Below are 12035 nucleotides of genomic sequence, written 5' to 3'. Positions count from 1 at the left end.
GGTGCTCGTTGGCCTACTCCAGTCTAAGGTACAGGGGGACCCTAAGATGTGCCTGGATCCAACTGGGCTTAGTGAGTGCAACGCAAACGCCCTAACCTCAAGGACCTGTAGTGCATGGGCTTGCTTCCGTGAACCCATATCTTGTCTGCTTTTCTCTGTTTCTTTTCTTTTCTCCACACTAAAGAAGCCTGTGTTCTCTCTACAACATACACTTCTCCCTCACATCTTTCTAAATGTTTCAATTAAACCTTGTTTCTGAGACAAAAAAAAAAGAACCATGGTAGATGTGAGCCTTAACTCCTACATAGAAGTAAATAACTGGCTAGAAAAACCCGCATATCTTAATTTTGAAATTTTCTGGTTTCAACTTGTTGTTAAGTCTATGATTAAATCTTCCAAGTCACAAAGCAGATTCCCCATCCCTACCCCCATTAATTCATTGCTTCCCCCATAATGGCATCTAGAACTTTCTTTGACTGGTAACAGTAATTTTTCAACTCCTTATACCCTTTCACAAGAATTTAAGATCATGCTCATGTTTCATATTGGAATTGGGGCAACTTTTGTTTTTGTATCTTACATCTTTATCGTGGGCTGGAGCTATAACACAGCCGTAGGGCGTTCGCCTTGCATGCAGCCAGCGGGGCCAAGTGGGGTTCGATTCCTTCACTCTTCTCAGAGAGCTCAGCAAGCTACCAGGAGTATCTTGCCTGCACCGCAAAGCCTGGCAAGCTACCCCTGAGGTATTGGATATGCCAAACATAGTAACAAGTGTCACAACAGAGACGTTAAAGGCCGGCTGGAACAAATTGATGAACAACGGGAGGACAGTGACAGTGATCTTTATCATCATACAAACCAAGCATAAAAATGTCACCAAAGCGCTTGAAACCGTGGAGTCTTTTTTTTAATTTTTATAACGGTGATGTAAGATTTTCCAGAACTGAAACTCCCCATATATCCTATCAATTTCTTTTGGAAGAATGCAATTCTCTCTTCCACATCAAGGAAAATTGGTCCAAATCATTTATTGAGGTTAGAGCATGCAACTGAACAATTTACTAAGCTTTATTTCTCAATCTACAGTAACGGGGTTCTATATCTAATCTAATGATTAAATTAATAAGTGGATCTTCCTGTTGCTTCATTCCCGGTTTTATTCCACTCATTTACATTTCATCTAATCCAGGTAATCCTTCCTCCCAACCCCCCTCTCTGGGCATGCGCACCAACAGAATAGCCACACCCTCTCCTAATCTAATCATTTATCCGGGAGCTAGAATAGACCCGCCTCCCAACTCTAAAGGGGTGAGTAAAAATGACGTCAGGCTCCAGGTTAAAAAGATGTGGAACAGTCGTCTCACCGCGTACGGAGCAGGCGCCCACAGCCTACCCTCACCTAAACCCTGAGCCCCCTCAAACCCGCCCAGACTCTGCAGTCTAGCCACCCGCAGCTAATCGGAGAGGGAGGAGACCACCCGGCCGACTTCTCATTGGTCCAGAGTCACAAAGACCGCAGCTTCCCCCCCTTCCGGTTGCTGAGTGGTCGAAGCCGGAAGACAACCCCTATTGTCATTGGCTGAGCCCAGCTGTCACTCATCTCTCGTCCCGCGGCGCGACACAGCCCGGCGCGGCCTGTAGAGCAGTCTCGAAGCCTGCTGCAGGGAGAAGATGGCGGTCGCAGTGAGAACTTTGCAGGAGCAGCTAGAAAAGGCCAAAGAGAGCCTCAAGAACGTGGATGAGAACATCCGCAAGCTCACTGGGCGGGACCCGAACGATGTGAGGTGAGGGCCGGAGGGGAATATGCCGGCTCCGAGAGGAGAGCCCGGAGGCTGGGGTGAATTGGGGGCGGGGAGGGTGACCCGCTCTGAGAAGATTGGAACCTGTAGGCCTGTTCCTGCAGACGCCGTAGCCCCTCGGCGTCCCTGCGGGCCGGAGTCGCCAGGCCCACCGCCCGTGCCCTCGGTGCCGGCGTCGCGGGGTGCGGGGCGGGAGCCGAGCCCCGGGGACGCCGGTGTGGAGGCTGCGCCGCCGCTTCCCGCCCTCGGCCCCGCGGGCCCGGAACTGCAGCACAAAGCCCCTTCCCCGTTGGGCAGCCGCGGGCGCCGCGCTCGGCCGGCCGCGCCCACGTGCGAGCCGCCTCGGGGCGGGCGGCCTGGGGGGCCGCGCCGGTGCGGCGTGGACCGAGGCATTGGCGCGAGTGTGGGTCCCGTGACGGCGGGGCTGGGGGAAGCGAAAGGGGACGCGGAGCTTGGCCGGCGGCTCGGCCGCGGGATTTTTCAAGCCGCCGCGCTGAGGGAATTTGGCGGGCTGTTGGTGCCTGGGGGCCGCGCCGCGGCGGGGCTCGCCCGAGCGCGCGCCTCTGCTTGGGGATGCTCGCTCAGCGCTCCTCCTTTTCTTTCCAGGCCCATCCAAGCCAGGTTGCTGGCCCTTTCCGGTCCTGGTGGAGGTCGGGGACGTGGTAGTTTATTGCTGAGGTAAGAGGTTCTTCGCCCCCGAACTCACGTGGCAAGCGTCGGTGGCTTTCGTGCCAAATCTGGGAGATCTCACGGAGGAGCCAGAGTTAGAAATCTGCCCGCGCCCAGACGAAAGCTGCCGCCGCCGGCGGCGGCGATTTCCTCCGTAGTCCTTGTTCCTCATTAATATGCATAACCAGAGATCGAATGAGATTGCTAATTCCACCGGTCCTGGGTCGTCCTTCTTGCGTGATTTTTGTTTCCCCCCTTCAATTGATAGAAGCATCAGGGCGTGAGCGTCCAAGTGAAGGTGACTCGATTTAGGGTGTGTGGGCGGGGTGTGCATAATAAAGGTTGCTTTAATTCAAAAGATTGGGGATGGTTTGGGCCACACTTGGCTGCGCTCAGGGGTTACTCTTGGCGTCTGCACTCTGCGAATTAAAATTACTACTGATAGTGCTCAGGAACCCACCTATGCGGGATCAAGCCCCAGTTGGCCGGTTCCAAGGCTAGCGCCTTCTCCACTGTACTATCTTTTCAGCACCTCAAAAGATTTTGGGGGTGGGGGGGCTGGAGCAATAGCACAGCAGGTAGGGCGTTTGCCTTGGACGCAGTCAACCCAGGTTCGATTCCCAGCATCCCATATGGTCCCCCGAGCACCGCCAGAAGTGACTCCTGAGTGCAAAGCCAGGAATAACCCCTGAGCATCGCCGGTGTGACCCAAAAAGCAAAAAAAAAAAAAATTGCATTAAACTCACAATAAGTAGAAATAACATCTTGAGTTTTAAGTGACTTACCCTGGCATTTCATTGCAGGCGTGGATTCTCAGATAGTGGAGGAGGACCCCCAGCCAAACAGAGAGACCTTGAAGGGGCAGTCAGTAGGTACGTGGGGGGGGGGGGGGGGGGGGAAAGATTCTGAAGATAGGCATGGGTGCCGTTCCTTCCTGAGAGGGCGAATGTTTATAATAAATATTGTAGGATTGAGCTTTATTGGAATTGAGTACAGTCTTAACACAGTGAGTCTTGGGATTTGAAATAGCTCCGTTTTGTGACGGTAATGACAGTTCTTAAATGATTATAGAAATATTTGTAAAATTTCACTTGCTTACCTTGGTTTACTATACTATGAAATTTCAGGAATGGAAAGTCTTTACAGACCAAGAAAACAGAATGGGCCCTATTGGTCTCTAGTTTTATGAAAAACCTAACCAGCATGGCAAATACAGATAGCTTGGATTGGGCCTTGATAATGCGTTTTTATCCTTTGCTTCTAAAGGGGAGTGTAATGGGATGGAAACTGATAGGCTAAGACTGAAAACGAATGCTATAAAAGTTATCACTTACCGTTGATGCTCTTAATTCTCTAGTGGTCACTTAATGTTATTTCTCTCCTGATAGGCTGGGTGGGGAGCGTCGGACTCGGAGAGAATCACGCCAAGAAAGCGACCCAGAGGATGATGATGTTAAGAAGGTAATAAGGGATCCAGAGAGATAATACAGGAAAGCAGTTGCCTGCATGTAGCTGATCTGAATTCAAACCAGGGTGCCACATGGATCCCTGAGCTCCGCCCATCTCCGCTCTACCCCACCCCAAAAGATAATTTGCGGGCTAGGGAGATTGCTCAGAATAATAGTAGAGCATTCTTTGCATACAGAAGTTCCCAGGTTTTAATTTCAGAGCACCGCCTGGGGTCCCCTTAAACACTATGCCAGGAGTTACTCCTTAGTACCATGAGATGACTTAGAACAAGAAAAGTCATCTGTGACTGAAATACCATTTTTTTCCATTTTTTTATAATTTTATTTATTGAATCACCGTGAGAGCAGTTACAAAGCTTTGGGGTCTAAGTCTCATTCATACAATGAAACACCCGTGCCTTCACCAGTGCCCATTCTCCACCACCAAAAACCCTAGAATACCCCCGCCCCACACCCTCCCCCCACCTGTAGGGCAGATGATTTCCACATTACTTTCTCTCTACTTTATGAAATAGCATTTTATGGGTGTATATAGTATTTCACTTTTCTACATTAACAGTAACTACCCAGTGTGTTAAATTGCTGTTTCTTTTCTCTTGCAGCCAGCTTTGCAGTCTTCAGTTGTAGCTACCTCCAAAGAACGCACACGTAGAGACCTTATCCAGGATCAAAATATGGATGAAAAGGGAAAGCAAAGGTATCTTTCTGATTCAGGTTTGGGTGTTGTTAAATAATGCAGTTTTAAGACAATTTCAAGAAATTCCTCAAGTGCTTATAGAAAATGATAGTTTTGGAATTAAGTGTATCCTACTGAAATGTAATTTTCTTTTTCTCTTAGGAACCGGCGAATATTTGGCTTGTTGATGGGCACCCTTCAAAAGTTTAAACAGGAATCCACTGTTGCTACTGAAAGGGTATTTATGCAGTTTTCCTTTAGCCTCCTTTAAGTTGTCAAAGTGATTGTACTTTTTTTTTTTTTATGTAGGAGTACTGCTATTCAGCCACTGATTAGCTGATTGAATTGGGCATGAACTCCACCTTACTTTTTTTCTTTTTTTCCATTTTTTATAATTTTATTTATTGGATCACTGTGAGAGCAGTTACAAAGCTTTCGGGTTTAAATTTTTCATACAGTGAAACACCTACACCTTCACCAGTGCCCATTCTCCACCCCAATAAAAACCTCAGTATACCCCCGTCCCAAACTCTCCCCCTACCTGTGGAGCAGATGGATTTCCACAACTACCTAATTTTTGGCCGTTTACTTTCTTGGTAAACTTTGCCCCAAGTTTTGGGGTCTGGTCAACGGCACAGCAGCAATTTTGGGGTATCTGGAAGCCTGAAGGCGCCATCAGGCTCTGGTGCACTCTCCTCACAGGTACAGAGTGACCTGCTGGCGGCACCATACCCCCGGTTGTACATTTTTTAAAAAAATAAGTTAAAATATATTCTGAACCTTTGCAAGTCTAATATAAAGACAAGAGAAATCTTGTAAAACTTGACTAATTCTATTTTGAGGTTCCTGTGAACTAATTGAGTAAAGTGCAACTCTCTGGCTCAGGAAAACCAAAGTTCTAGAACTTAATCAGCACTCTAGAAGTAAAAACATTCCACCTTCTAGTTTCCTATTTTGTTTTGCCAAAGAAAAAAGTGTGTCTTTGAAGTTGATCAAATCAATTGCTTCTAACCTTTATTATAGGCAATATTTTTAACCTGTTATTACATGTTAACTAAAAGCATTTAATATGAAGCAGTTGGTAGTTTATGAAAAGACATTAAATGAGTATGACTAGCTTCATTAGGATGGAAGGTAATCAGTTGGAAGACAGTCCTCCCCTTTTTTAGGTTTATAAAATAATTTTTCCTGGGGACAGGGAAAGTTAGTTGGGTTCTTATACACCACCAACCCAGATGTGATTTCCAGCGTCCCTTGTGCCCCAGCTACACAAAGTGGTACCGGAGCTCAGAGTCAGGAGTAAGCCCTGATCACTGCTATGTGTGCCACCCCACGCCCCTCCCAAAAAATAAAATTTTTCCCCCCCTTAAGTTGTGTTAGAATAGTTTTTGATACTATGGCTAATCAGCAGCCTTGAGTTTGAGATTTTACAAAAAGGGTTTGTCTTCGTTTCCTGAAAAATTAGAATTACCCTCAAGTGCTAAATTTACAGGAATTCTGAATTATAATTGAAACGTATGCAGATAACTTAGTTAAAATATGGTGTTTCAGATTATTAGAAAGTGTAGTAAGTAACTTAAAAACCAAAATTGTTATTTGTCTGTAGCAAAAGAGGCGACAGGAGATTGAACAGAAACTTGAAGTGCAGGCAGAGGAAGAAAGAAAGCAGGTTGAAAATGAGAGGAGAGAACTATTTGAGGAGAGGCGTGCTAAACAGACAGAATTGCGGCTTTTGGAACAGAAGGTTGAGCTTGCACAGCTGGTAAGTGGTGTTTTGAAATTCTAAAATTGGTGATCTTTCCTGTTTACAAAAGCACTGACCTTTTACCTTTTCTTTAGCAAGAAGAATGGAATGAGCATAATGCCAAAATAATTAAATATATAAGAACTAAGACAAAGCCCCATTTATTCTATATTCCTGGAAGAATGTGTCCAGCTACCCAAAAACTAATAGAAGAGTCACAGAGAAAAATGAATGGTAAGTATGTGAGAAGGTCTGTTGAAGTGTTCTTGATGGATAAGCTAATATAGTCACTTGTTTGATAATCAGGCTTTGTTTAGAATCACACCTGGTGGTTCAGATTCTTAAGATACTAATGGTGCGTGGTATAGGAACACTTGTTTTTGATGGAACTGAACCCAAAACTTTGTAGCAATGTTTTGGTTATTTTTAGTTTCATTTGTTTGGGGACCATACCTAGCAGAGCTCAGGCTTCATTAGGAATGATTAGGAATCACTCCTCTCGGGGCTCTGGGGATCATATGTGGGATTGAACCCAGGTGACCTGAGTGCACAAGGCAAGCACCATACCCAATGTGCTTTCTTGGGCCCAAAATGTAGAAATGTTCTTAAACATTTGTTGGAGGTGGCAGGTGATATACACGCTTTGGGTGAAGCGTTTCAATGTTCAGTGGCTCCTCCTGGTTCTTTATTCAAATGAGTTATCCCTGGTGATACACAGACATCGGTTAGTTTGCCACATGAAAGGCAAGTACCTTATTACCCTCTTATCTTCCCTGCACTGCATTTTTTCTTTAATATAAACTTTTTGTGCTATACCTAACAGTTTTCGGGGGACCATGTAAAATGCCTTGGGAAAACCAAGGTCAGCTACGTGCAAGGCAATCACCTTACTATCTCTATTAAAGGTAAAGGCCCGCCCGTTGATCGTCGATTTGCTCGAGCGGGCCCAGTAATGTCTCCATTGGAGACCTTGTTGTTACTGTGTCTGGCATATCGAATACTCTCGGTAGCTTGCCGGGCTCTCTGAGAGGGGTGGAGGAATCGAAATCGGGTCGGCCATGTTGGCTGCTTGTAAGGCAAACGCCCTACCCGCTGTGCTAGCCCAGCATTTTTATTTGAGTTAGGTGATTTTTTTTTTTTGGTTTGATAGTTTTAGTCAAATATAAATGCTAAATAAATAATGAAAAAAATAAACACTAGTGACAGGTGATTTGTCTACTTGGGCACAAAAAAACATGATTCAATATCATAAAACAGCAAAAGATCATCCACGGTTTTTCAGCAGTTAAGAAAATGTGGTATGGCTTTGTTAAATTTTTTAAGATTTTTTTTTTTAAATTGTGATTTACAAAGTTATTGGTGGTTGAGTTTTAGGTATGTAACATTTCAACACCAATTCAGCCACTAGTGTCAATTTCTCATATTCCCGCCCCAAAATTTCAGTGGTTGCAGCTTTGCCCTCATTTTTGTTATGTTGAGTCCATGTTTTGGATATATGACTGTATTGCTCGCTTGTCAGTGGTATAACTGAAGCCTTGAAGCCTGTTCATCTAAGTTTTATTAATATCTTGATATGGAACTTTCCAGTGGAGCTTGATTAGTCTTTTGTCAGTTTATAATTCTCATATCTTTTGACCTCTTTTTACGAAGAGTTTTTACATCAACTGATATTTTGTAACCAGCTGTCAAATTGTGTCTGAATTTCCTTAATTGTAGTGAATATGACAAATGTGAATTTTTATTCTTTAGCTTTATTTGAAGGTAGACGCATCGAATTTGCAGAACAAATAAATAAAATGGAGGCTAGGCCTAGAAGACAATCAATGAAGGAAAAAGAGCATCAGGTGGTGCGTAATGAAGAACAGAAGGCGGAACAAGAAGAGGGTAAGGTGGCTCAGCGAGAGGAAGAGTTGGAGGAGACAGGTAATCAGCACAATGATGTAGAAATAGAGGAAGCAGGAGAGGAAGAGGAGAAGGAAATAGGTATAATTCATAGTGATGCAGAGAAAGAACAGGAGGAGGAGGAACAAAAGCAGGAAATGGAGGTTAAGATGGAAGAGGAAACTGAGGTAAGGGAAAGTGAAAAGCAGCAGGATAGTCAGCCTGAAGAAGTTATGGATGTACTAGAGATGGTGGAGAGTGTCAAAAATGTAATTGCTGAGCAAGAGGTAATGGAAACCAATCAAGTTGAAAGTGTAGAACCTTCAGAAAATGAAACTAGTAAAGAATTGGAGCCAGAAATGGAATTTGAAGTTGAGCCAGATAAAGAATGTAAATCTCTTTCTCCTGCGAAAGAGAATTCCAGTGTTCTGGAAACGGAAACTGAGCCTGAGGACAAAGAAGAGAAAGAATCTGAGCCCCAACCTGAGCCTTTGGCTCAGTCCCAGACTCAGCCTCAGCCTCTGGCTCAGTCCCAGCCCCAAACTCAACCTCAACCTCAGCCTCAGCCTCAGCCTCAATCTCAGCCCCAGTCTCAGTCCCAAACAGTACTTCAGCCCCAACCTGTCTCTCAGCCTGAGACTTTGCCATTAGCTGTTTTACAGCCACCACCTCAGGTTATTCCGGAGCAAGGGCACTTACTACCTGAGAGGAAAGAGTTACCTGTAGAATCAATGAAACTGGCTGAGGTGACGGTAGAGCCAGTCTTGACAGCACATCCAGAGAGCAAGAGCAAAACCAAAACTAGGAGCAGGAGTAGAGGTCGAGCTAGAAATAAAACAAGCAAGAGTAGAAGTCGAAGCAGTAGCAGTAGTAGTTCTAGTAGTAGTTCGACCAGTAGCAGCAGTGGAAGTAGTTCGAGCAGTGGTAGTAGTAGTAGTCGAAGTAGCTCCAGTAGCAGCTCCAGTACAAGTGGCAGCAGCAGCAGAGATAGCAGCAGCAGCAGCACTAGTAGTAGTGAGAGTCGAAGTCGGAGTAGGGGCCGGGGGCATAATAGAGACAGAAAGCACAGAAGGAGTGTGGATCGGAAGAGAAGGGATACTTCAGGACTAGAAAGAAGTCACAAATCTTCAAAAGGTGGTAGTAGTAGAGATACAAAAGGATCAAAGGATAAGAATTCCCGATCCGACAGAAAGAGGTCTATTTCAGAGAGTAGTCGATCAGGCAAAAGATCTTCAAGAAGTGAAAGAGACCGAAAATCAGACAGGAAAGACAAAAGGCGTTAATGGAAGAAGCCAGGCTTTCTTTGCCTATTCTTTGCAGCAGAAGATTTCTTGATGAGTAAAAGGATTACCTTTCCTTGTAAGGAGGATGCTGCCTTAAGAATTGCATGTTGTAAAAAGTCTTTTGGAAAATACAAACTGTTTGTTTACCAGACATTCTTGTACTTTTTGCATAATTTTGTAAGAGTTATTTATCAAAATTATGTGAGGTTCCAAAATATGTAAAAATTATAATAATAAAAAAAGATTAACATCCCTTGTCATCTTTTTTAAATACTCTACACTCTTCAGTAAGAATCTGTATATTTTAATAGGTATATCTAAGTCTGTCCCCTTCTAATTCTGTATCATACATTGCTTTTGTAGAAATAAATGTGCATTTCTTTGATTAGTTTTGGGATGTTCTCGTTGACACTTGTACAATAAATAACCTCTTGATATTATTTTCAGCTTTTATCACTAGATTCTGAACATAATTAGAATGTCTTTGAAGGTTTCCTCACTTTCATTTGCCTTAGACAAATTATTTTGAGTTGTCGAAGTCAGATCTTTGCAGCTTTGAGGGAAACATTATTTGTTTTCCTTAAAATCATTTGCTATTTTTTTTAAGCTTGTTATTCTAATCTAAGTTTCTCAAACCATATATTTGGTAGGTAACTTAAAACGATGTTTTGGTTAGCATTTCCTTCATGATGAAGCATCAAGTTTGTTTTCATGGTTACTTGTGTGATACAGCATATACATTTGTTAAAATAATCACTTCTTTTAGGGGAGATAGAAAAGTATTTTCTAAATTTGGTTAAGTTTGTGGTCTTGTCTTTTGTGTTGGCTCTAACTGAAACATGCCAGTATGTGTTTTCAAAACTATTTGTTTAAGTAAGTAAGTATTGTATGGAAGTTTACAAAATGAAGGAAACTCATCTACACTTGAATCTGTAAGCAAGGTAATGCGCAAGTGTACCAAGTGATTAACTTTGTTGTTTTATAACTTTGTATGAATTTGGAGTATCTGTTGCCCATTACTATGTGCAAATAAATGTGGCTTAGACTTGTGACTGCTTAAGATTTGTATTAACTTTTTGGTGCATTGTTCAGAGAACGCTTTTTTTTTAATTTATTTTTTGGTTTTGGGGGTCACACCTGGCAGTGCTAGGAGTGCTGCTCGCTCCCAGCTCCTTGCTGGAAGTCCATCTGGTGCCAGGGATTGGTTCTGGGACTTCTACTTGGAAAGCATGTATTCCAGCCCAGTGAAATTACACCCCAGTCATTAGAGAATGTGTTATTTAAACCAGTCACAAAAAAAAGAAAAAAACAATTTAGCATTTACTGTAGCTTTAGGTTTGACTTTGGATATTCAGTATCCCTTCCTTTGACCGGTAACTGAAAGTGTCAACAAGTAATTTCAGGGGCTGGAGAGATAGTACAGCGGGTAGGGCATTTGCCTTGGACGCAGCCAACCCAGGTTCGATTCCCAGCATCCCATATGGTCCCCTGAGCACTGCCAGGAGTAACCCCTATGCATCGCCAGGTGTGACCCGAAAAGAAAAAGTAATTTCAACATTGTGTAAATATGCATGGATTTATTTTTTTAATGGTTTCTTGAAGTAATTTAGTAAGTGAGCAAAATAACTGCCTGCGTCTCTGGTCCAATTGTATCTTCATTGAGCGTCATTTAAGGAATTTTGTACTCTGGTTTGTACTGCAAATTCTACCTTGGAGGGGACTCTTATCAAAGAGCATTTAAAGGGCTGGGCATGCTAGGACCTGGTGATGCTTTGGTGTTATGGAAGACATGCAGTGCCAGGGACCAAACTCTGGTCCCTTTGAATGTAGGACATCCCCCAGGCCTCTCATCTACTTGCCCAGCTATGCACATTACAGTTTTCTTGTGCCATTATGGTGGGGGAGGCAGCGAAGACAGTTGGCAAACACCTAAAAGAATGGTCATAAATTTAGTTCCTAAAATCCTAAATCTAAAATTTTTATCAGTATCCTACAGATTAGCCTTCTAATCTACTGCTGAGCTACATCCTTGATACTTTAGTTTTCGAGGGAGTTAAAGGCCAACCAGGTAGTACAAGAGTGCTTTTCCTGACTGCTTCAGGGATCACTCTTGGTACAGGGGAGGGTCCACCATGTGGTTCTAGGCTTCAAACTAGGGTTAGACCCATTTTAGGCAAGTTCCTCAACCCCTGTTAACAGTCCAACCCTCATCTTAATTTTTGTGTTTTAAAGACTGATTTTTTTTCTATTTTTTAATCACTGTGAGAACAGTCACAAAGCCTTTCAGTGACTGCTTTTTTTCTTAAAAGTGAATTTTTATGTGCAGATAACTGGTTACTTGCAAAGATACATGAGGAATTTCAGTTAGAATTCCTAAAGGCGGGGAAAGAGAGAGGTACAAATTAGTGTTTATAATACAGTGTTTATAATAAAGCTGGAAATGGGTAGAGAGGACCCAGTAACTGCCAGGAGGCAGAGGCCTCCCGATACTCTTACTCCCAATGGTGTTCAGGA

At 43.5% G+C, this 12035-nt stretch overlaps 1 protein-coding gene across 1 annotated transcript; it reads left to right on the top strand.

Annotated features, from left to right (window-relative positions):
• The first annotated feature begins 1584 nt into the window (after positions 1-1584).
• On the top strand, positions 1585-10573 carry PNN (pinin, desmosome associated protein). The gene is made up of 9 exons (XM_056133788.1): positions 1585-1784; positions 2406-2477; positions 3272-3340; positions 3857-3929; positions 4540-4634; positions 4776-4851; positions 6220-6375; positions 6453-6591; positions 8107-10573. The coding sequence occupies exons 1-9, from the start codon at positions 1672-1674 to the stop codon at positions 9519-9521; spliced, it is 2208 nt and encodes a 735-aa protein (XP_055989763.1). The 5' UTR covers positions 1585-1671; the 3' UTR covers positions 9522-10573.
• Positions 10574-12035: the final 1462 nt, after the last annotated feature.

The sequence above is a fragment of the Sorex fumeus genome, unplaced genomic scaffold (genome assembly GCF_029834395.1).
Source record: "Sorex fumeus unplaced genomic scaffold, SorFum_2.1 ptg000098l, whole genome shotgun sequence".
Classification (NCBI taxonomy): domain Eukaryota; kingdom Metazoa; phylum Chordata; class Mammalia; order Eulipotyphla; family Soricidae; genus Sorex; species Sorex fumeus.
Note: the sequence above shows the minus strand (reverse complement) of the source record. Positions and strands in the feature narration are given on the sequence as shown.